Below are 25,981 nucleotides of genomic sequence, written 5' to 3'. Positions count from 1 at the left end.
GGCCCGGGCCCGGCCGGGCCGCCTCCGTTTCCAAACAGCACCGGAGCGAGCGGACAGGCGGTGCCAGCTCAGCCGCCACCGCGTCGTACCGGCCTCTCTCTGCCCCCCGGCCCCGCGCGATGGAGATCGAACTTCCCCCCGATGCCCAGGTGAGAACACGGCCGGCAGGCGCGATCACCGGCGCCCCCTCCTCTCCCCCCAGGGCGCGGCCCGGCCCGGCCCGGCCCGGTGTCCGGGCGAGGGGTGGGGCGGGCGGTCACGAGGCTGGCGGAGCACGTGGCGCTGCCCCGCCCCTGCGAACACGCTGAGTCACGGCGGGGCCGGGGCGGGGCCACACAGCCCCCCCGCCCGCTCCAGGAGGGGGGAAGGTCGGGTCGGGTCTCTTCCCGCCCATGCCGGTCACGGAAGGTCAGTCAGGGCCTCCAGGAGCCACCTCCGCAGGAGCTGCCCGTTGCGGGCAGCCTGGGGTGGGGGCAGCAGCTCCGAGGAGCCGGAGAAGGCGAGAGGGCCGGCGCCGGCCCCTGAGGGAGCGGCCGGGGAGATGCCCGCCTGCTTGCCGGAGGGGCTGCCCGCTTGAGGCGCAACCCGCTTGAGGTGTCAGCCGCCCGCTTGAGGCGCAGCCCCGCGTCGCTGCCCCCGGCGTGGCCGCGCGCCCCTCGCTCCGCACTCGGGTGAGTGACCGCAGAGTTCCTTCTGTCGTAGCGCGGCGGCCCCGCCGGGGCCTTGTCCCCTCAGCGTGGCCCGGGCCGGCAGAAGCTGTTGCACAATCATGCACTTCCCTGGGGTGGTGTTGGGCTTGGTCCAGCCTCTCACACGCAGCCTGAGGAGCCTGAACCGGGGTGACACCGGCCAGGGCCGCAGGTGAGGGGCTGTGGCCGGGGGATCTCCTCGAACCTCGGCTGCTGGGTACGCCGCTCGCGGGGGCTGAGCCAGGGCACTTCTCGGGGGCTCCGCACAGGACGAGTTTGAGGCTTGGTGGTCTCTTCCGAGGCAGAGCTCTTGGAGGCATGAGGGTGTTTGCATGTGTTTGTGTTTCGTGCTCTTGTGCTATGAAACCTGTTCTCTATAAGGCTGGGGAAGATCAGTACTTTTGGATTGCAAACTAGTTGCACAGGAGTGGGGTGAATAACTGAAAACATAATTGAACTCTATTTTAAATTTATATCATTACATTTATAATTTATATCATTACATGTTTTTCTTGGGCTTTTAAGTGGAAAACATATCCTTATCAGCTACATATTAGGTTTAAAAAAGTAATGTTTGAAACTGCATCTAAAGCTCTTTTAAGACTCAAGATTTTTGAGGGTCCTTCAGTGTATGTCAGTACAAGTAACACCTCGTGAAGTTTCTCTGTTCATCGAATGCTGTTGCTTTTCTGTCTTAGGCCACTCATGCTCAATCTGTTTTTCTAGCCCCATGTAGCATGTCCATGACCTCCACCTTGCCTCTTCACTTTCTTGGAAGATACTGCAATGAAAACCGAGCTCTTGGCCTGTGCTACATAAATGTAATAAGTTAATTTATTTTTGCCTATAGTATCCATTTATGGCATTGTTTTTTCTCTCATTTCTGAGAGAATCTTTACAGACTGATTCCTGGGTATCTGCTTTTGCACCTTCTTGTCCAATCCACTGTATCTTTTCTGCCAGCAAACTTAGCTTTTGCTCCTCATTTGCCTGTCAATTTGTCAAACCCTTCCTACCAAGCCACCTGCTGCAATATTCCTATCTAAGCTCAGCAGCTGCTGGTGTCTTCCCTTGCAGACCTAGCCTGAAAAGGTGCTGCTTTTTTTAGATAGGAAATGATTACCATCTTTGACATACAGTTTTAGATGTATTTATTAAATGGAAAATTCAAATACCCTTTCCCATAAAGTGTTTGCTCAGAAGGAGAGACAAGGAACACAGTCTTCATTTAGCCCCTCAGGTTTCGCAAGGCAGTGGCTGGGAAGGGTGTGCATTTGTGCAAATGCAGTACGAGCTCTTAGTTCTTTATGTGCCTGGTAGCAATTAGTGTAGCAGTAAAGGTGAATGTGAAAGACAGGGGTTGGTCTAGCTCCTCAACTAGGATGTAAAATCGCCACGTTCTGCTACATACTTCTGAGGGAGTTAGCTGTGCCATTGCCTGTGGTATTCTTGGAAAAAAAGGACTTCTCTGCCTGGAAATAGGATGTATCTCTGTATGCAGAGTTGAAATGGGATGTTGCCTATTACAAACTAGTAACACGGACTTCAAAACACCTAAGAGAAAAGAGTGCAATGGAACAAGGGTCAAGATGTTTCAAATCACACTTGTGAAGGCATGATATTCTCATAGTAGCTGTTCCTTTCTTCAGGAAATTTGAAGTTGTTGAAAGTTGCTTGTAACCTTCTAAAACAGCTCTACAAGTTTTGAGCCGTATGACAAGAAGAGAGCAAAAAGAATTTGCTTTCCAGCACAAAGAATGAAGACATGGGTTGTATTTAGACTGAAGTAAGACCAACTGTAACAACTGGCAAAGCCAAGTAAGCAAATAACTGAGTGCCTGTGTATCTGTTAGGGGGTTTTATACCTGGGGAATGGTGCTGAAGAATCTCCAGCTCAATTAGTATGATCTCTTCAGTCTAAAGGGCTTTAGTGAGGAATTACACATACTTTATTGTTTGTGTGTTGTTTTTTTTTTTTTTTCTTATGACATTCTGCATTAAATTGTCAAGTGAATGGGTTTATATTTTTATTTCCTAATGGCCTATAATTTCCACATGAGGAAGATTCTGGACACAAAGGCAAACAAGTGCTCAGGCTTGTCAACAAGTCTCTGTTTTTTGGCTTGGTGGTTTTTTGTTTTTTGTTTCTTGATAATGAGGTTTAATATCACTGTTGAATAGGAATATCTGATCAAGATGTCTGTAGAAATATCTATTTATGTATGTAGATACATTTCAATATAAGAAAACATCCAAATTTCTGAATATAATGTTATCTATTAAAATTATGGACAAGTTTGGAGGAAGCAAACGAATACCACAAGCTTTATCTTAAACGAAAATGCATTTATTTTGAACCTCTCGGTTCTCTGTGCTTGCCTTGATATCAAGTTGAACTGAGGGGGTTTTCTTTCCTTCAAAACTCATGAGAAAGTATCTTCAGTTAAGCCAGTGCTAGATGCAATGCAATGTTGTATGTTTACCTGAAATGTATGGAGACTCATAGGAGCTGACTGCGTCAATCCCTTCAGGAGGACAGCTAACTGGATATCACTGTTATTGTAGTAAATATCCTGTCTGTGGTAGGAACACTCTTCTGTAGTTTGTCTTCAAAATGTGCTAAGCATTCACAATTATATTGGAAATTGATAGAAGTGCAAGAAGCTAATTGCCTCAGAAAATTCAGCTTGAAGTGTGGTTAGGACTCAAAGCTAGAGAAGAGTTTGGCTTTGAAAATTTGTTGGATAATATTTGAAAGGGACCAAACTGGGACAAAAAAGAACAGAGAGTGCAAGCAGAGGGCAGCTGGATGATCTCGTGTGCTTTAAAGAACTTGAGACGTTTTTATAGCACTGTGTGGGTGGTTAGGAAGGCTTGTGTACACTTCTCACTAATGGTCATGGCCAAGAATGAATTTTGGCTCTCTGTACCTTCTTTATTTTTAGTTGAAGAAATAGAGTATAATACTAATCCTGAATGCAGCAGGTTTTGTATAATCCTGAAGGACAAGGATATTGTTAAAAATGTGTCAGGTTATTACATTTAGTGTTGCACCTAAATGCCTTTTTGATTTCTTGTGGTTTCTATTCCTCAAGTTCTATATCTTAAATTTTAACATGGAAAAATATCTGTTTGATAGGTATTGCTACTTTTGTGATCCTGACTGAAATGAATGTAACAATAGCATATTGAATATACTTATTTTGTTAAAGAAATCTTGGACACCTTTGTGGAATATGCTGGGCTTTGTGAGATGATGACAAGGAACACTAGAAATGAAAGGAACTGGGTGAAATACTTGTTTATTTACTTTCTCAGTAAAATTGATTCATACTGTTTTTAAATATAATTTTTCCTACATTGTGGTAAAATTTTCGTGTTTCAATAGAACCAACAAATTCTAAACCAGCAAAAGTTTTTGGAGTCTGTCATTGAAAAATTTTTGAATGTGTTAGATTTCTAAAGGAGAGTGAAAAAGAGTCAATTGCAGGCTCAGAAAAGGGTGGTCTTAGAGACAATATAGAAGGTTCAGATGATGACATCAAATGACACCAGCTTTGCTTGTAACACTGGATGTGTGCTTAATTGCAAAGAAGGATTTGGGTTGATGTTTGTATCTAGAACACTGCTTCTTTCTTTCCCCCCCCTTTGAAATCATAAAGATAAGCTTTAAAATGACTAAACCATTCACTAAAATTAGGCCAATTTGTGTAAGTGTGATGTATTTGAAATGATTGTGTTGGCTGAGGCTAGTCTGGACAAGTCCAGACAGTAACCTCTCGGCATAAATTAAATATTAATCCCTTGCTGCTGTGTTTGGATTGCAGCCAGCAAAAAGTCTGCCAAAGGCTCCAGGTTAATCACCCTGTTAAAGTTTGTTGTGGCCTGCATCTCATTCCAACTCCAAGTGACCTATTATTTTAATATAGCACATTCCTAAAGAACTCGAAAGGCTTTGAAGTCTATTCAGTTTTCTGATGCCGTGTATTACACCAAAGCTGGACTTTGTGCCCCAGACTGCTGCTTGAGGTGAAGGCAAAAGAATACAATACATTGGCCAGATCAGTTATTTTTCAGTAACAATCTGGTTTAACTGGTTTGGAGAACACGTCACCTGTGCAGGTCTTTCTATGCAGATTAATGAAAAGTCAGGTAGGAGGAGCTGGAAGTTGTGACTTTGAATTCATGTTATCCAAAGATGACTGATATACAGTGAACTCCAATCCTGCTCAGGGTTGCTCAACAGTAATACTTTTATGGCATATTTGTTTTATTAAGGTAAACAGTTAAACCAGCCAGTAAGAAATGAAGCCAGCAACACTATCTGCGTTGTATAAAACTGTATTAAACTGTAGAAGACCTATCTGAAACCGATACTGGCAGATACATTTCAAGTAAAGATAGGAATTGTGCAGTATTATCTTTCCTACCCACTAACTGATATCTGTACAGAAAAAGCAAAGCTAGTGACAGGCACATATTAATCGGCAGTAGTGAGAAGTTAATTGATCACGTAGTGCTCAGGTTCTTCCGAAGTATAAGAAGAGTATTTCTGCTCTGTGCAGCACAGTACTGAAGCAAGTACAGGGACAGCTCTGCCTCAGGATTTCTTTGTTTCAGTGAGTTTTTTACATAACTATTTATTCATTTTTATTTCCTACCTTTTAAAATAAGGAAATTAAAAAGAAAAATACATTGCCCAGCGGAGTATCTTGTTCTACTATTAGTTGAGTTTTACCTTAACATGCTTAGTTCAGCAGTACCTGTTTCAAATAGAAGCAAAGTCTCTCAGAGCCATGCATTTAAATTAAATATTCATTTGGGTAACTGAGTGGTCTGTAACAACATCTAGTATGGATAAAAATGTTTAGTTATTTGACTGCTTTGGAGAAGAGGATTTGTCTTATGAAGCATCTTCTGTTTTCGGTCTTTAGCCATTTTGAATTCTTGGTGAAATATTTGCTCATTTTTCTTTAACTGACACATTGTTTTGAATACTATGTGTTATACATGTGCTTGGTGTTTGGCTCTTGTTTTCTACTTTAATATTCACTTTCAAAGAATTAATTTAAGTGTTTTGATATGATTGTGGAGCTGTTAGAAAGCTAATAGGAGCTACTAAGAGTGTTAATAACTCAGTAATAGTAGTGGATATTAGCATTGTTTTACCAGCGGAGTGTAACTGCTGCTCAGTGGTGTATTAATAATTCTAGCACAAGTACTAAGTGGCAAGGCTGTAGTAGAATGGGTATAGTTTGGAAGTAATATTAATACTATGTCAGTGCAACTTACATACTACAGATCTGGTTTAAGTTTTTCATTATGTCAGTTTAGATTTCTGCTTTTGGCCTGATTAGCTGCAGTTTTTGTACTGGGAAGAAGGAATTATAAAGTAATGGGGTTTTTTTAGCTATGCTATTTTGAGGGTGCTGTAAATGACTACTAATGTTTCCTATCTTCACAATTAAATTAAACCATTTCAAGAAGTATGGTCTCTGATGCTATTGCAGCACTGGGGGAGTTGAGACCACCCAACCTCGTACTTGTCTCGCAGAGTCTTAAGACTTTTACTCCGACTTCTGCAGTATTTTTATGAGCAATGCAATTAAAAAAGAGAAGAGAAAGGAAAATAAAGTTCCTTAAAGTTTGATGTTGCAGCAACAAGTTACGTAAGACCAGTTTGAAGCCATCTCTTTGAAACCTTTTAAGGAAGTATCTTCTGTATAACTCTGAAATGTAAAGATAACTTCTCCCCCCTTGGACCCACCTCTGTCTCACAGTTCCAAGTCTTATTGCTGTTTGCTGTATTGCTTTTACATGCTGTTTAAAGTATGAAAAAATCCACTCCTGGAGACTGCTTGCAAAACCAAGTTAGCATACTTGAGAAATTGGCTCAGGAGGAGCTTGAGTGATAGCCTGCCTTTCAGAAGAGGTTTGTTTTATGATTAAGGGTGTGTCTATTTGCTGGGTTTGAAATTAATACCCACTAAATGTTGAAGCGTTGACTTTTCTACTGCTGAGTTACATGAAAAGCTGCTGTGACTTTGATTTGCTTCCTGCTCAGATCATCACTGCCGTCTAGCTATAAAGAGCTATGACAGAAAGATCCTGGGGAGTTCTGTTTGTTTGAATCCTTGTGGTAAAATCATAAAATCATTTTGGTTGGAAGAGGCTCTCAAGATCAGAGTCCAGCCGTCAAGCCAACGCTGTCGCTAAACCATGTCCCTAAGAACCTCATCTATGTGCCTTTTAAATACCTCCACCGCTTCCCTGGGCAGCCTGTTCCAATGCCTGACAACCCTTTCCATGAAGAATTTTTTCCTAATATCCACTCAAAACCTCCCCTGGCTCAACTTGAGGTCATTTCCACTTATCCTATCACTTGTTTCTTGGGAGAAGAGACCAACACCCTCCATGCTACAACCTCCTTTCAGGTAGTTGTAGGCAGTGATAAGGTCTCCCCTCAGCCTTCTTTTCTACAGGCTAAATAGCCCCAGTTCTCTCAACCACTCCTCATAAAACTTGTGCTCCAGAATTGGTATCTCCCTACCAATTGCTATAGTTAGAGTGGAGCAGTGTGCGTGCTGCTTGGGCTGCTGGAAGATCCTCATTCAGAATTCCCAGCAGCAGGCGGTTGATGCAAGTCTGCTGCCCTGGGTGCCACCTGCTCCTCTGTGAGGTGGCCGGTCCTGTCTGCTGTGCAGCTGGGGCTTGTGTTTTTTGCTGCCTGGGCCTGGAAGCTCAGTCAGTCCTTCTTTTTGTCTTCAGGAACTGTTTGGTTATGTGCTGTTGTGTAAGAAAGCTGAATTTTGTCCTAAAACAGGGTATTTCCAGTTATGTTGCATGCGGTTATGTGACCAGATGACATGTTCCACAATCAGCTGAATAATAAAAAGATGGGTAAAAGTGGTAGGGTGGGTGGGTGGGCAGATCTGAAGGTTGGTGCAGCTCAGCTCAGATGTGTAACAGTTCTTCAGAAGCTTCACAGGTGGGAGAAGAACGTGGAGAATTTAGTGGCAAAGGTTATCTGAGACTAATCAGTGGTAGGATACCAGCCCAGCTTGTTATACTACCACTCGCCTTCACTGGTACCACAGTGACTGATCTGTGTGCACCTGTGCACTTAATATATTTGTTAAGTGTCCTTGGAACAAGTGTACTGTAGACCCTAATGTGGCCTTCTGTTAATTATTTGACATGAGTCACAGAGACATATTTTGTGTTTTATAACATTGAATTATATTTGCAATTTGTTTTTCTGCTGTAGATGGGTATTGAGCAGATCTGTGTCAACTGAGGAGTTTCTGGAAGATTATCCCACTGGTATTTGTAAAATAAACTTGAGTAAGCTTTTTAAACAAGTAGGATTTATGATACCTAAGGATGAAAATGGAAGTATTTCAGTAACAAAAATGGTACTATTAAAATAGCGTAATATGATAAAACAGAACTTATATTTGAAACTAGGACATAACTTCTGACAGCTGGTCTTCCAAATTGTTTAGATTTAATTATTTCGCTATGGAAATGCATGTCATGTTTAGGTGCCTCATAGCTGTATAAGCTGTAACAGAATTACAGCATCTCTTATCTCTCAGGTTTTTTGCTGGCAAAATGAAGAATGGAAGCCATTTAAATAATGAAACTTTTAATAGAGTGCTTTAAATTATTCTGAAAATCTCTGTTACTAAGGTCAGAACCATGGAGTTATTTTAAATTCAAAATGGAGCTTGGGATGAGAGCTTTTAATAAATAGTGTATATGTGGCCAAGATGATGAACAAGGTCTTACAAAATGCAAGTAGTAATTACAGAATTAACAGTTTGTAGCTGACTCTGTGAGCAGTGACTTACCATAACAAGATCTTTATCTCTCATTGTCTGAATTAACTATGCTATAGACAAATTTTAGAATCTTGACATTTTTACTCTTAATTTGCTGTAATCTGTTTTTTTCCCCAAGTATTTGCTGAGGCATAAGGAAGTCAAGTGTTTTGACCAAAAGGCAGAAAACTGTTTAAGATCCAAACCTGACATTTTATTTGCATTCCATATTTTCTTATTTTACAAGTGATCTTCTTAAATATTTTGCTCAACAAACTGATTCTAATTACATCTGGGAAGCAGTCAAATCTTCTGTAACGTCTACTACTAGAAACATCAGCTGTAAATGCAGGTTGTAGAAACAGTCTATAGTGTAGTACGCTTGCAAACTGGATAAGCCTCCCCCTTCGTATTTAAGGTTTGTTAAGCATATTAACATGCCTGGAGTATGTTTGCTGCTTATGCGTGGAAGAGGTATATTGACATGTTTATTCATTACAAACAGTATTGTTTTGGCTGTCGTAAGTGCTGGTGGAGTGCAGGACTTGAAAAAGTGAGGGTTGGATTGCACCACGCAGAAACAAAGCTTTAGTTTTGTACACAGTCTTGTTCAGTTCTGGAGTGGGTTTACCATTTTTAAGCAAAAGTTGTCACTGTGTGCAAAAACGACAAACTGGCATGTAGATGTCTATATTGTTGGCCCTTCTTGAGCTTTCTGGTTTTGTGTTTTAACTTTGCAGGACCTTCAAGTGGAAGAGGTTCCTGGAACCTTTGTGGGGGTTGATGGCTTCTAGAGGTTTTCTTTTTGCTGAGAAAAATGTGAATTACAAGTGCTGAAGAAAATGACTAAAATCTGTCCTTACCTCATACTATGGAAAAACAACTCTCATGATGTATCTTGGTGTGGCTGCAGGAAGGGGAAAAGCTATACAAATTCCTTTCATGCAAATTAAATAATTTCTATGATGTTTTGTGTAAATTTAGGGAGGCCATTTTTGGTAATCAGTACACAGTTGAATAGTATTGTTATTTACTGAAGCTCTTCTGTAGTATGTCACTAATAAAGGCTGTGCAGTGTCAAACCATTTAACTGTGAATTAGTTGTGTGGAAAGATAGTGTCACCACAGCAAAAATTTGCCACACTGGGCCTCCCTTCCTCGATTCTGTTACAATCCTGTGCTGTCCAGTGGTGAGCAGTTGAATAGCAATGTATTTTTGGTGTTTTTTCTGTCTACGTGTGGGTTTTTTCTTATTGTAGAAACGAAATAACCTTTCCAAGTGTATTTTAAGTTGAACACTCAAAAATGAGCGCTGCTTATTTGTTCAAAACTGTGCACTGACACTAAATTCTTAGCGTAATCTATATAAATTATGTATGTGAAAAGTGCATAATACTTGCAAGACTCTGACCCACAAAGGTATTAAACACCTGTGCCTCACAGGAGGAGGTGGGCACTTATGTACTTTGCCAGATGTGGGCTGACAGGCAGAACATGTCACAGCTGACAAGCTCTGGAGCAGGCTGTATTCCCCCTCAGTGGAACTGAATGCTTAACCTTCCAGTCTTGCTTTCTAACCCACACAGGTATTCCGGTTGCTTGCATTTGTCCTTTGGCCCATGAACAACAACATCAAAGTAAGATACTTGTGAGATCAGTGAAATGGAACTTGTTGTGACATGTTTCTTCTAATACCAGAGCACACGGTTTCCACATCCAGGCTGCGGGGCAGCTATGTTGTCCCATCTGCTACCTGTCCCTGTAACTTGCCCAGCCATTGGCAAAATTACAGCTAAAAATTGGGGCTTTACAGGAAGATCCCAGTGCAGTGAGAATGTTTAGTAGAAGAGAGTTTCTAAATACACCCAGATGATATTTTGCCTCACAAACACACTGTTTTCATGCATGGTTTGAAACACTTTTCCAAAAGGTATGTCATCCTGATGAAATTGTAGTGGCCAATAGGTTATAAACCAAGGTTAATAACAACCTCATATATGTTACCTGGGTTTTGTTAGGCTCTTTTATCTGTTTTTCTGTTAATTTTTTTTTTCTTACTGGTTTGTTTCACTGGACATAAGAATGTGCTATGATTTGGCTGGATTGTGTTTCCCAGATGACTGAGCCATTATTATAAACAAATCCTCTTGTAGATAAACTGTGTAGCCTGTGGCAATGTCCACACACAGCACATGCCTGGGTGGGTACAGCAGGGTAGCTTGAAGATAATCATTTAACAGGTAATTGTTTTCCAAGTACTGTAGGTTCAGTATATAAAATGAATTGGGACACAAAGGCTTTTGTATTCCTATCGTTAAAAGATCAGCAATATCTTCAGATGCTGTATGTGATTTTTTTGTTTGTTTGCTTTTGTTTATTTTGTTGTATAAATGACAAAATCCAATAAATGTCACGGGTTCTTTATGATGCAGTTTTTACTTGGGAGGAAAAAAAAAAACAGACACAAATAAAGCCATTAAGTTCAGCTTTTCCTGAAATGAAGTAGACTTCTGTCTGAGATGGCTGCTATTTAATGCCTTTCAAAATGGAGTTAAATAGTATGCTACATGGTGATGAGACAAAAACTAGAAAGTTCTCCACAGCAGAATCACTCACTTTACTTGCTGAGGCAACATGGCGGAGTTTTGTTCATGTATCAAGCATGTAAAAACAAACAGCCTAACCCACTCATTTATAAAACAATCCCATATTCTTGCCAGCCTCCCAATTTCATTATGCAACTTGTGTAATAGATTGTAACTTGAATACACATTAACTTTGTGTGCTTATTGACTTCATCATTTTGTAATGCTGCTGATGCAAGATAAAGAAGGGGCAAGGAAATGGCTCTGTTAAGTTGAAAGCAGGATTCAGAATTTGAGTAGAAGGGATCAAAACACTTTTATACTAGCCAAATATACTGTGGAAAAGTGAAATTTAGATTAACACAATATAATTAAGACCTGAAAACGGAAGAATAGAACTCATCTAACTGAAGCAGCAAAGCTCTGAAAACATGCAAGATTCACTACTTCAGATACTGATATTCCAGAAAGCGTTCTGGGATGTCAGGAGATTTAGAGACTAAGTTTGAAGAAGTTGGATGATACCTATGGCCATTTTTGGCTTTTGCTTAGCAGCCAGGGCAGTGCTTGTAAATATGGGCATAGTTACATTTATTCAGGAGAATTTTATCATCATCAGCTCACAATATTAGACCTCACTCTGACTTTTCCTTTAGGCTAAGGCAGAAATAGGGGAATTTGGAGCTAATACAATGTGTGACAGGTTTGGCCATGAATATTAGAAAATGTTGAAAAAACTTGAAAAATCAGGTATTACACAAAGAAGTACCAATGTCAAATGTAAGACTGCTTTCTGTAAGCCATGCGAATGAAATGGGGTTTGGTGCCTTCCCTGCCCTGCTTTAAAAAGAAAAAAAAAAGTTGAGGCATGATCTGTCTTGGGACCATTCAGCCCCTGGAAAACTGCGTACTCTATAATAAACTCTATTATTTCAAAGCTACATTCTAAAATATATATTGATTAAACAATTCAGAAAAATACAACTACTTGTGGAGTGTCTGAGACAGAGCACCAAACAATCTTCTGCAAAGAGATGTGCGGTGCTGAGCAAGAATCTGTTGTACAAGAAATGGTCACCTCAAGGCAGACCAAATGTGGTGGGAAAAGGATAAATATGTGTATTTCTGTCTCCAGAGATTAATGAGCTGGAGAGGAGAATGTCACTCCTGCTGCCATGCCCCAGGCTGGACTGGGGGCTCTGAGGCTCTTGCACACTTTCAGTATTTTAAGGAGTGTCGTGGAGGTGAGGATTGATTGGATTTTACAGAAAAAGAAGACTGTTGTCAAAGTGTGGAAGTAAACTGCTCTTTGGGTCCCCTCTTGCCCTTCTCTTTGCTGTCTTTCTGATGAGGGTGTTTTTCTTTACCTGCTGTGGTCTTGTTCTACTGTTAGCATTAGGATTTTGCAGCTTTTGGGGCTGGAATGATGTTAGTACATTAATGACCATGAGCAGCCTGTTGGAAGCTGTACAGACCTTACAGTCATAGCCTTTATGAATGTCATTCCCGGAAGATGATGCTTCAGGTGAAATACGTAAATCGTCCCCCTCTCAGAGGAGTTATTTCTGGAGTGAGGGTTGGGAGAGCGGGGTGGGTGGTGTCCAGAATTGCATTTGCAGGGGAGGATTGTCCTTCCAGCCAGGCAGAGCCTTCCCCTTCTCTGTCAGAATAATACCCTGACAAGGCTTGTAGTGAAACTGTCTTAAGAATGCTGGACAATCCAGCCAAGGAGTTTTTCAACTAATCTAATTTGTAAGAGTAGATCCTGAACAATTTAACATTTATTGGTAGACTGCTGAAATACAGTGGGAGGTACAGTCTGAAATATGAGATGTTAGGATGAAACAGAGGCCAAATGGCTTTTGGCTAATGAAATATCAAGACGACTTCTGTTCCTGGCGTGGCAAAGCATTCTAGAGGTTTCTTACTTCAGTAAGAAAATGAAATTTGCCTACAAACACTAACATTTCAGGGACTGCTCTTATCTCATATGTCTGTCTGGGGAGAAAAATGTCCCAAGACACATGGTCAGTGTTTTTCAGCAGGCTTATTTATATATACATGGAGTGGAAGTTCCCTTACAATGTCAGTTCTCTAAAGCTATGGCTCCACAACACTTTTAGAGTCCTTTTTCAGGCAAGTTAGCCCGCCTGGGCTTAAATGCTGACCAAGAAATCAGGCATCCAAAGACTTTTTATGGCTGGGAAGAACAAATGGGCATCACGAAGCAGAAGCAGGCTGGTTTGTGGTCATGGCGTACTGGTTTAGTGTCAGTCCAGTCACACCAGTAGTAACTGGCACAGGTATGAAAGTTGGGAAAAAAGACATGTTCTCACACCCACCCATGTACCATTTCCTTCTGGATGTCCTGGGAGCTCCTGGGGAAGAATGTGGGACAGCAGGGCAGTCGGGGATGTGACCTTGTGCGTTCACAAATCACAGGTTGCTGTCACATGGCTTAGTTTGACAGCTGTCTGTGCTGTCACACTTCCAAATCCTAAATCCAGACAGCTAAAATTGCTGTTGTACCCCTCTGCCCTCCAGCCTAAATAGCTTCTGCCATTCCCTTTCCCCTGTTCTTCCCATGAGGGCAGCTGCTCGTTCGAAGGTTTTTATGTCCTCGCTGTCCCTTCCTCATTCTTGAGTTAACTTTTGTTCTTCAATTTCCAGTTGTGTGGGATTGAAAATCATGGGTCAGCTTCAAAACTCAGGTTTTTTAAAAAAATTATGGTGTTGGACTAATTTTATTTGCTTTCAGTGCTTTCTCTGAAGCACGAGGCTTATGTGTCCAGGATTTTTTTTTTTTTGTAGTTATGAGTTGTAATTAAATAAGTAACTTACCTTGAAAAGTATTTAGAAAACCACTACTTATGGTGATTTCAGAGATCTTCTGAAGACATCAAATGTTTTATAAATCTTTCTTAAAACCTACTTGAATAAAATCAATTTCTCCTGAGGATAAAGAGGGATAGACATTCAGCTGTTGCTTCTGCAGCCTGTGCTTTTCTGAAGTGTTAAGATGCTTCCAGCTCCTTCTCTTGCTTTATTGCTTCATCCCCTTCCTTTCAGTCTTGCCTTGGAGCATCTCAGGTCCTTGATCCTCACTTCCCACATGTTGGGTTTTTTTTATTAAAGCAAAAATGTAAGGTGCTTTTTCATTCCTTTCACTTTCTGGAAAACAAATAGGAAGTGGGGGATACTTTGTCATCTCTCATTCTGTGAGTGAGCTGTAAGAGTGTTTTTTCTGCTTTTTGTGTGGTCCTGGTCTGAGCTCCCTGCTGGCTGCAATAGCCATTGATTCGATGGCTCTTTAGCTCTGAAGTTTATTTGTGCTGGCATGTGAAATCTTTTCTCTTCTTGGAGTGAGGTGCTAATGGATTGTGGGCAAGCAAAACAAAACCTTGCCTGGTGAAGAGATTCTGCTGGTGTTATCCCAGTTTATGTTGCAAAAGGCATGACTTTAAGAAGTAAATGTGCTCTGCATTTAGGGGATAGCTAATAACTGGTTGAAAGTGCTGTCTGAGATACAGTGGATTGTTTCTCTGCTGGTACTTGGGCTGCTGGTACCTGTGAAAGGCTTATTTTCCAAACAAAAACAAAACCAGTCAGATAAATTAAACAGGGATGAAATGAAAGATTGGCATTTTGTTTAAAGCACAAAAGTCAGTCTATGAAAGTAAAATTAAAACAGGGTCTCTTGCCTTTGTTCACCCTCCTGCAAACATGTTCGCTTAGGAGCAATAAGAGTTAATTGTCAAACTTTACAATGTAGTCAGAGATTTTCTCATAAAATGTGTAACAGACTCTGCCCAGATGGCAAATGCTGATATGTAAATCTAAAACATGAAAATTTCCATTGGGGGCCAGATGGTGGCTTAATGTGAATTGTTTAACATTTATGTTTATCTTATTAGAAGTGCCTTTATATGTCCAAACTAAGCTATCAATGTGGTGGAAGAGCATATCAGTAAATGAATAAAAAAAAATCAAACCATGAGTGCAAGGCACCTCCTGCTTACATGGGTCACGGGAAAGCAAAGCATGTCCTCTGTCCCGAGAAGTTCTCTCTGTTTGCAAACTTGTGAAGAAGATATTATAAGCAAAATAAAATCGTGGTTTGCCTGCTTGGGAAATGTATTAAAACCATGTTACTGTAATACATTAAATCAAGGCGTTGGTGCTCAGAGTGCAAGAGCTGAGCTCTGGCTGGGTCCTTCCCCCGCCCCTCGTGCTGCCAGACCCAGCGTTTCCTCTGATGCAATTCCAGGAATTGCACAACAGGGGAAAGAACAAACGGGCACTTGTGGACTCTGTCACATGAGGGGCGGCTGGCGCCTTTACAGTAAATAGGTCTGACACGGAGGGAAGTGGTCAGGAGCGGTCAGAAGCGGCTCAGAGGGGCAGCAGCAGCCCCTGGGGCAGGTGAATCGTTCACGGGGCTCTTGGTCCTCGTGCTCCATTTCAGACGTGAATCCGTGCTTGCTCGTCCCTACAAGTGAATCTTTCTGAGACCAGCACGTCACGTTGAGGCGTCTACAAATCAGAGGGTAGCTGTTGCACAGGCAAGAAGTAAAATACCTTTTAATAGCTTTACTGAAACACTCCAGGCATCAAATACACAGTTATTTTTGCTTTCACAGTGGAGGGGGAAAAATGCTTCAGCGATAAACCTAAAATAGAGCGCTTGCCTATATCTGTGGTTGTGTGTGTGTGTGATGGTGTTCAACAAGGCAGAGAAATAATTTAAAGAGGATGGATGTGGGAGGCTGAAGGAACAAAATTGCAAAATATTTGCTTTAGACTGCAGTTTTAAAAATTTTTCTTTTTTGGTTCTCTGCCGTCACCTCGTGCTGGGGATTGTGATTCACTGCTTAGTGAATCACTGGTCAATGTTGACTCCATTAACTTTGACCTGAGGCTTTGGACTAGATTTTTTTTTTCAATGGCAATATTACTAAAAGCATTGGTTGAGCTTATAGATAAGTGTTAAATGACAGGTTAATATTTAAATCAGTGTGCTGTTTTATGATATTACATATTAGCATATTGAACAGAAGAACACTTCCTCCATGCAGCCCATTCATGTGAAGAGTAATTCCTCGAACTGTTATTCGAAAGCTAATATTGCTGTATTTATACAGAACTTTTCTAATTGAAAGTAGGCGGGCTCTTTTCCAATTATTTAGTAATTAAAAAAAACCCTACCCTTTTGGTTTTATGTGCCACAAACGCAACAACTAAATAATATTCTAAAAAGGTGCTGCTGACAAGCATCTCCCCAGGGCAGAGCACCCCACGAGTCAGCAAAGCTCAGCTCCTTCCCAGAGATAAGACACAGGGCTGAATGTGGTCCCTGGAAACATGGTGACAGGAGCCGATCAGTGCTGCTGTGTTTCTCAGACAACAGCCCAGGTCTCGACTATCCTGGAAAGCAGGCAAGCATGTTCATTCCAAATGTGATTCTGCTTGCTGGGCTGGTTGCTGCCGGCACGCAGTGGTGGTGCTGGAGGTGCTGGCGTTCAGCCACCCCCTTGTCCCTGGTCAGCTGGTGGCTCTGGAGGCCTCTCATCCCACAAACCAGGCAGCACCCAAAGCTACTTGTTTTGGTAAGGAATACGGCCAGTAGTGTGGCTGAAAGATTTAATAGCTGTGCCTTCAGTTTGTGTGCTAAAGCTAAGTGTTTTTTCTTCTGAAGGAAAACATGTTAAGGCTTCTGTGCCTTTTTTCCATCACTTTTGTTTTTCACGGTTTAAACTGAAACTGAGCACCAGTTCTGCTGTTTCTGTGCTCTAGGCTTTTGCAACTCGGGGAGGAAAACAGCTCTGTTAATTCACAGCCTCATGCATGATACACACAGAAAATCTTTTGAGTCACATTTTAAATGGTGCCTTGTAAATGAATAATTCAGAAGTGAGCCTTAAAATCCAGATCCTGCAGTTTTATCTAGAACATATTGCAAATGCTTCGAGACTGGGAAACAGTTTTGAATCTGCTGCAGAAGGAGACAGTGAGCAGCTGGTAAACTACAGGCCTTTAATGAAACTATACCATATTGCAATATCTCCAATTACTGCAGAACTTAATTAGTTCGTTTTACCCTGCCAGTTTGGAGAGACCAAACATTGTGTTGGGCAGCTACTGTAATTATTTCAGCTTCTTCATTGCTGGCCATTAAAGCCGAGTGTGGTCTCCCCCAGCAAGGTATGTTGAATATGTCTTAGATTTTGGAATGGTTGCATTGTGTTACACACAGATATTTGATGTAACTGCTTGATTTTAAAGAAAAGTAATTTTTTTAGAAACTGGTAGAGGTAGTTTGTGCAGTGATTAAATAGGAGTGTTAATACAGAATTGGTTTGTTGAGATGTGGACTTGCCCTAAAGCTTTTTGCTGTAATGGCTGTACAAAAGGGATCGTTTTGAATGGCAGTGTGACTTGACATTGAGGTTACTTTGCTTCTGTATTCAAAAATAGTCTTTAGAGATAATGGAATGGTTTAATTTTATATGGTGGCCAAATGAATGTATCTTGGGTGTAGAGCTGTTCACTAAATTAGTAAGGTTCTGTTGAAATGACATGTGGCATCTGGTATGTTATTTGTAGTGTGCAGCCTGGTGAGAGTGCCCTACACTGAACATTATTTTTGTGTGCTGCCTCTAAAGGGTCATTTTAAGAATAATGAAACGTGCCATAAAATCCAAACTCCTGGACACCAGTTAGAAATCGTTGGCATTTATCCGTTTGACAAATTTGGCTACCAAGTATTCAGCTGACATCAAAACCAATGATTTTTTGAGTGCTAGATTTTCTTCACAGAAGTAATCCAAATTTAGCCCTGAAAAATATTGACTATTTGAACAGTAAAAAACCCAAAGCAATCCACCAACCCACCTCTCACTAAAAAAGCCCATGTGCAAAAAATTAAAAGAATTTTTAGCCAAATAAAATAATATTAAGGGGGTGGATTTCTCTAAATAGCAGAGTTAAATTTGTCTTCTGAAACACTACAGGCACAAGGGATTGCTGATCTCCAATAAATACAGGTCATCGTTAGCTGTCTGGCAATGATTGAGTCTGTGATGAGCCAGAGGCCAAGTGGTTTACCAAAATTTGACACCTGTTGACCTCTAGTTTATACTCTGCTGCTCCAAACCAACTGCACTAGGCCATCAACTTAGACTAAATTATTATTTCTTAGTAATTGTTATTAAATCATTATTTTTTAGTAACAGTCTCAATAATTGTGTTTAGTTCTACAGTGATGTTATGTCACTTGGTGACTTTCAAACCGGGTTATCGTCTGACTCTGGTTATCCTCTGGCTCTGAAGCCCTGTTCTCATGTCCTTTAATACTTAATAGCAGGATGGAACATAAATATTTTAAAACACATTGTGCAGTATGGCTATTAGACCCACTTCAGACAGCCCCTGTTATGTTTTTAATCAGCTTTTACAGTATTATAAGATCATAGCGAAAAAAATTTCCATGGGCAAACTTTTAAATTTCTGTTATTTTCTTCTAAAAATTACTTTCTTAAGGTGACATAATTCATTTTATAGCTTCATGCGTTCTGTGAGCTAACTTAGGAAGAAATATATTTATTCTCTGTTCAGTTCACGTATTACCTTACCAGTTGTAACGAATTGCTTCGTGTCTCTGAGCCTGCGTTCAGCCCACAGCGACCAAACCATCAGTTCGCACACTTCAGAAAGGTTGTACAGAGCCATATTTCACTTAGATAGTTTTGTAGGATTAAGAGAAGAAGCCTTGGTTACATGAGCATACCTGTTTAATAGAGAATTTAAAAGCTTTGCTGTTGTTCTAAACCAGTTTTGCTGGGGAGGACGCTTGCTTAAAAAAAGCATTTCTATTACAGGACATGAACTTGATTGACATCCTTTGGAGGCAAGATATAGACCTTGGGGCAAGGCGTGAAGTTTTTGATTTTAGTCAACGACAGAAGGAGTATGAACTCGAGAAACAGAAGAAACTTGAAAAGGAAAGACAAGAGCAGCTCCAAAAAGAGCAGGAGAAAGCCTTGCTGGCTCAGTTTGAGTTAGACGAAGAGACGGGGGAATTTGTTCCAGTTCAGCCGGCTCAGCACGTTCAGGCAGAAAATACTGAGCAACCGATCGATTTTTCTCAGGTAAACTCTAATGTGTGTTTGTGAACATGTTTAAACCTTTTTCCATTCACAGGAAGCCATAATGCAAGTGGTTGGCTAAAATGGATTTGCATTTGTTGCTGTAATGGAAGATTCTTCAGTTATGCAAAGATACAGTAACATTTTTTCATCGCTTTCCTATTTAGACCGCACAGACTTCAAAACCAGAAGCAGAGGCCTTGTCCTTTGATGACTGCATGCAGCTCTTGGCAGAAGCTTTCCCATTTCTGGAGGACGATGAGGTAAAAAACACTCAATGCAGTGGTTTTGCGGGTGGTGTTCTAGGGGATCAGTCTCATGTCTTCCCTTAGTAAGATTTGTCTTCACGAAAACATTGGGTTTTGATATGATTTTTGTCCCCAAGCTGACTCCATCTGGAATAAAGCACCGCCCTAGGCTTAAACTCGGGCTGCATCTGGAGCACCGCTTTTGTCTTCTGCTGCCTGCACCCGCAGCTGGGGCTTGCTGTGGATCCAGCTGTTGGCAGCTGTTCCAGCTGCTGCAAACAGCATGGCTGGACCAGGCTGGTTTGTCACAGTGGCCGTCGTGCAGCTCTCTGGAGCTGGTGCGTTTGAGCTGCTTTGTTCCCAGGTGCTGACCCTTGCTATGGGATGTGTAAAGAGAAGCCCCTCACCAACCAGTTTCAGTTTCTAGCTTTTTTTCCACCCCCCCCATTTCTTCCCTTAATATGAAATCTCCTTTCATAGGCGTATTTTTGTATTCCCATTATTTACAATTTTTTTGTTGTTGTTGTTAAGAAATACCTGTCTGTTCTGAAGAAATTGTAGAATACCCAAAACCAGATTTTGGCCTTGGAAAATTCAAAGTGTTGTGTTGTTTTGGTTGGTTTGGTTTGGTTGATGTTACTGTTTTGTTTGGGGCAGGGTTGATTTTTTTGTTTGTTTGTTTGAACACTCCAGGCTTCTTCAGCTGTATTTGAGTCACTGGATCCTGCTCAGGTGGATAGCAACCCAGTCTTCATCTCCTCTGATCAAACTCAGCCACCTGAATCACCTGTTCTAGTTCCACTTACTGATGCGGAGAATATGCAGAACATAGAGCAAGTTTGGGAAGAATTATTGTCCCTTACAGAGTTACAGGTAAAGGTTTAGTATGATAAAGACCTTAAAAAAATAGCATCATATTTTGGAAGAGTATGGACTGCAGTACAAGATCATCTTAACAGATGGTGATCATGACTGTCATGTTGGATCCTACACCCATAGGTTGTCTATAACTCAATATGAGCTTTAATTTTCATAAAAATAATATATTGAAAAAATGTAGGAGGAAGGAAATCAGTTGCTTAGCAGAAGGCCTTAGTGAAACACAATGTATCTTCCCAATCAGAACTTCCTCAGGTTTAGCAAATCATTGTTTGCCTCTGTATGCACCTTGTGACAGCCTGATCATGGTTGAAATTTCAGCTGCTTAAAAATGGAGCTTCTGAATTATAGATCTAAACCAGGAATTGTTTCCACAAGCATTACTGTAAATGTTGTTTTGTTTGTTTGGTTTTGCTGTGTCTGTGTGAATCTTTTACGGTTACTTTTGCATTCAATTTTTTATCTAAGGAACAGGGCCTGTAAAGATGATAATAGAACATATATTTAGACACATAGAAGAGTCAGGTATAGTTATATAACTACTGTTCATATATGTGCAGTAAGAACTAATAATGTCATGTACATGAGTTGAATATTTCAAAGGAACAAAAAAATCATTTTGCTATATTTATAAATTGTGCATTACAGGAGACATCTAGGGGTTCTTTTTCTCCTATCCATATGTTGTTGTTTTTTTTTTCCTTAGATTTGATTATAAAATTGAGTGAATTTATTTTCAAGTATGTTGTAGAACGTGATAATGCTTCAGCATGATGCTGCTCTACTTTTTGTTGTTAACACAAGAGATGACTGCTCAGTGGAATATCTGTAAAACCAACTCATAGTAAGAAAACCAAAAAAGGTGTTTGCAGGAACTGCATTTTTTCTGCCACTTCACTTTTTCTCTTTGTCTCTTTGTATTTTTGAAAATTTTCCTGTTTTCCTAATCTTTACTGTCACGGTTGGCTTAAAAGCCCCACGTAAGTTACAAGGGCAAGTGGCTGTGAAGAGGCAGCAGTGATGCTGAAAATACACTACCAAACCAAAATTACCCATTGCAGTCATTCATAATAATAATTGAATAATTTCCTGAAGAAGTGAGATAATTAAATTGAGGGCATTGCAGTTTACAGATTATGTTTGAAGAAAATTTAAAAAAAACAGCCCTCATGTTCAAAACCTCAGTTTAAGCCTTGAACAATCTCTGGTTAAATAATCAGTGTGTGGTCCCTTCTTAAGAGAAACAGAATCATTCTGGTAATTGCCTGATTCTTTGGGGACAGCAGGCACACTTCTTTCAGCTTCAGTTAAGCAAATGCTACCCTGCTGGAAAGAATGTGGGGCTGGTAGCCACTGGAAGCCCATCAGCCTGATGGTCTTCGTGGCTCACACTGATGTCAGCCGGATTAACTAAAAGTATGTGGGGTGAGTTAATGTTTGCGAGGCTTTATGTTCGTATTCTTTATTTCACTGAGAATTACATTTCTCTGCACTGAACAGCTGTTTCATTTTGTAAATCCTGAAGCAGTCTTGTCCTTTGAGGAAATCCATCACATAGCATGAAATTAAGCGTGCAACAAGTAATTGTGTGCAAGTAATGTGCATTAAGTCTCATGCAGTAATTTCACATGTCCTGTACTCCTGCCGTTTCTAGCGGTGCTGCTTGTGAGACATTCAGACCTGGCAGCTCCAGGATCCACACCAGCAATTTAGCAGAACAGGAGGGCATTGGAATGGGTCTCCAGCATCCTGCTCTGAGTTTGAGAGGCTCTGATGTCTTAATCTAAATAGCTTCATCCAGAACAAGTTGTTTCCTACTGTTGCTTTAGGTATCGAGTCTTCTTCCTAGATTGTGTCTCTGTGCCAAAAGCGTGTTGTAGTCAGCCAGGTTACAGCGATGTTGTAATACCCATTTTATGTGCATGTTGATGGCTAAAATATGTAATGTTGGTGGGTTATATGAAGAGGTTTTATCACCGGTTGGTGATGTGTTACTCAACTTGTCTCTTGCATTTCCCATGTAGTGTCTTAACATTGAAAACGACAACCTGGCTGAGGTAAGCACAATCACAGGCCCCGAAACCAAGCCAACAGAGATGCACAGCGGCTATAATTACTACAGCTCATTACCCATCATGAGAAAAGATGTTAACTGCGGTCCAGATTTCCTGGATAGCATTGAGGACCCCTTTTCCAGCATTTTGCCGCCAGAAGACACCAGCCAGCTGAGTGTGAACTCTTTAAATGACACATCCCCTTCAAACTCCGATTTCTGTGATGATTTCTACAGCACCTTTACTGATTCAAAGTGTTTGCTGCTGTCTCACCGTTTGCCTATCAGTCAACCACTCGCGGAAATTCTGAGTGAACCTGTCGATCTTTCCGATTTCTCGCTGTGTAAAGCTTTTAATGGCAACCACTCAGGAACCGTACCAGAATGTAACGATTCAGACTCTGGCATTTCAGTGAATGCAAGTTCTGGCGTGGCATCGCCTGAACACTCTCTGGAGTCCTCTGCCCATGGAGATAAGACTTTTGGTTGTAGCGATTCTGAGATGGAAGACATTGACGGCGCTCCAGGGAGCGTGCTGCAGAGCAACGCCAGCGCGTACTCATTGCAGCTCCAGAATCAGGTGTTTTCTTCTGTGGGGCCAAGCACTCAAACGCCTGGTTTGCAGTGTACAAACACGCCAAAGAAAGAGCCCCCGGGCAATCCAGGCCAGCCCAAAGCTCTGTTCACAAAAGATAAACCTTCAAACCGCCTTGAAGCTCATCTCACAAGAGATGAGCAAAGAGCAAAAGCTCTGCAGATCCCTTTTCCTGTCGAAAAAATCATCAATCTCCCTGTTGATGACTTCAATGCAATGATGTCTAAGGAGCAGTTCAACGAAGCCCAGCTTGCGCTTATTCGAGATATACGCAGGAGAGGCAAGAACAAAGTGGCTGCTCAAAATTGCCGTAAAAGAAAACTGGAAAATATAGTGGAACTGGAGCAAGACTTGAGTAACCTAAAAGACGAGAAAGAGAAATTGCTGAAGGAAAAAGGAGAGCATGACAAAAGCCTCCGTCAGATGAAAAAGCAGCTAACCACTTTGTACCTGGAGGTGTTCAGCATGCTACGTGATGAAGACGGGAAGTCCTACTCTCCTAGCGAATATTCCCTGCAGCAAACTAGGGATGGCAACGTCTTCCTCGTTCCTAAAAGCAAGAAGTCAGAGACTAAACTTTGAAGGGCAGCACAGCTGGCTACTGTTGTTTTCCGAGTTAGTATTTTTGTATCATTATCCTGATAGTTTGTACTGTGAGGTGGAATGCAGAATTAGGTAATATTTTTTAAGTAATTCTATGCAATGATAATTTTGAAGTTAATAATTAGTTTATGGAAGAGGCAAGTTTAAAATGAATAGTGTAATGCAGATGGATGTATGCAAAATTTGTAATCTCACTTTTATAACAGATGTTTCCTTCTTATAGCACCACTTTGCCTAATTTCCATATACATGTAAATATTTAAAGATACCGTATTTATATACTGTTCCTATCTCTTGTTATATTCATAGATTTATTTGATATATATATAAATGATTCTAGCCTTCTAAATATAATTTCTTGCAAGACAACCAGTATGGCTTCTGATACTTTTTTTATAAATATGCGTTTGTTTCCCATTTTTCTTACACATTTATACTTGTTTTATATTTAATATATGATTTTAATTTAGTATAAAAGTTGATAGTGCTTGAGTTTGATTTATCAGTTCATTAAACCTTTTTTTTTTTTTTTAACTCTACTTCATACACGTTTATTTCCCCAAAGCAGGGAAATCCTCACTAGTTTTCCAAAGCTAAGTCTTTGTGTAACAAATATGCTTAATAACCAGTGAGGTATCACACAGTGTTGTCGGTATCACTGACGCTTTGTTCAGCCTAATTTTAACTGCCATTTGGTGGAAGGATTGTGGAACAGAAAGTTGTTTCCAGTTGATGTAGGTTTACATAATTTGTTTTGCTCTTCAAACACTACTTAAATTCATGATGAGATCTCTCCTCCAAAGGCATTTAAAATGTGTTAATTAAGACATTGTCAGCATTACACATTTTTCAACTAGAAGTTCTGTACACTTTGGAGTAGTTGTTCTGTACCCGCACTGTGTCTCTGAGCAGCGATTGTCACTGCGATTACTTTGGAGCTTACGGGAAGAGGCTGATGAGCTGCCAGCCCACTGCACTGTTGGGAACCTGTGCTCGCTTAACTGAGAAGCATTGTGGAGTTTAAAGTACGATTTATAAGAGAATAAAAATTGGACAAATCAAGAGCATTGTTTTGTTTACTCTTCAAACGGACTCATTGTACCTGGTAATTGTGGATTTTCTGAATACAGAAAGTGCATAATTTGTAATACATACTGATCTGAACATTAAAAACCATATCATCTTCCTTTACCTTCCCTATGGCACTTCTAATAGAGCAATAGAGCACCAGTGGAAAAAAAAAAAACACATTTCAGATCAGATGTGCCTTTATCTTTTTAGGAATAGTTTGTCTATTACAATATTTATACATTACCATATTTAGTATAATAAATAACTATTTGTTTTGCAAGAGCTTACAGTACATTTTGTGAAAAAGAAGGAACTGGAGAAGGTCAGGATAGGACCCACAAAGATTGTTTAATAATTTTGTAGGAGAATGGGTTTGAAGTGGGACATCCGATTAGGAAACCAGCCTTCCATCAGCTCATTATTCACAAAGTCAGAGTAATGCTAAAAAAAAATATGTTGCTCATGAATTCAGCCTTCAGGTTTGTATTTCCCAAACCCTTTAACCGTGGTGCAGCTGTATATCCAGCAGAAAGCATCTCCTTACATGGTTGGCCACGAAAGCCAAAAGAATGATTTTTTGTTATCATCATCCCCATTCCACCTTCCATCACACTCCACATCTTTATGGACGTTCTGAGTGTCGCCAAGAACGACGACACAAAGAAAAAGGGCAGGGGCTGGTACAGGCAGCCATGGTTCTGATGAACATTACTCTGCCACGGGACGCTGCGCACGTTCTCCTGGTTGTGACGGTTCTGTGGTGTTTGCCACTTTCATACAACACTCTCATGCCTCCCAGCCCTCTCAGCTGAATGGCATTAACTACTTTGGAGCCTGTGGTTATGTAGGCATCAGTTTTGGTTTTCCCTGTATGTACAGAATTTCAGATGCTATTTTATTGTCCAGGTGGTCACAGTAGTATCAGTGTAACTCTTCACAGTCAGCTTTTGGTTTTATAACCCCAAATGATTTTGTATTTCCAGTCTTGGCCACCTTGTAATTCATCTTCCTGCTAACTTGTTCACTGATTCTGAATAGTGGAGGCCTCTAGTAGCTGGTGCAAACACACACTCAAACATCACCTGCAGTGTGACCTTGCTAACCCGGGAAGAGCAGAACAGTAACAGCTTCACCGACTGGGCAGCTGTGCTGCAGGGCAATGAAACACCAGGAACTGTGATCCTATTGGCCATGTCCTCTTTAAAAGGCAGGCCTGAGGGCCAAGTGCCAGCACCGGGAGAGTCTTGTACCTAAACCTGGGGCTGTTAGATGCTCCAGCCCTGTCTGCCTT

At 40.9% G+C, this 25,981-nt stretch overlaps 1 protein-coding gene across 8 annotated transcripts; it reads left to right on the top strand.

Annotated features, from left to right (window-relative positions):
- NFE2L2 (NFE2 like bZIP transcription factor 2) lies at positions 1-24,681 on the top strand. 8 transcript variants are annotated; one of them, XM_065841126.2, is made up of 5 exons: positions 1-149; positions 18,975-19,244; positions 19,409-19,504; positions 20,183-20,362; positions 22,393-24,681. In XM_065841126.2, the coding sequence occupies exons 1-5, from the start codon at positions 120-122 to the stop codon at positions 23,596-23,598; spliced, it is 1,782 nt and encodes a 593-aa protein (XP_065697198.1). In that variant the 5' UTR covers positions 1-119; the 3' UTR covers positions 23,599-24,681. The 8 variants fall into 8 exon arrangements, with proteins under 8 accessions (XP_065697198.1, XP_065697200.1, XP_065697199.1 ...); XM_065841128.2 differs by lacking the exon at positions 1-149 and adding an exon at positions 328-408; XM_065841127.2 differs by lacking the exon at positions 1-149 and adding an exon at positions 428-671.
- The last annotated feature ends 1,300 nt before the right edge of the window (positions 24,682-25,981 follow it).

Source organism: Patagioenas fasciata, chromosome 7 (genome assembly GCF_037038585.1).
Source record: "Patagioenas fasciata isolate bPatFas1 chromosome 7, bPatFas1.hap1, whole genome shotgun sequence".
NCBI classification, from domain to species: domain Eukaryota; kingdom Metazoa; phylum Chordata; class Aves; order Columbiformes; family Columbidae; genus Patagioenas; species Patagioenas fasciata.
Note: the sequence above shows the minus strand (reverse complement) of the source record. Positions and strands in the feature narration are given on the sequence as shown.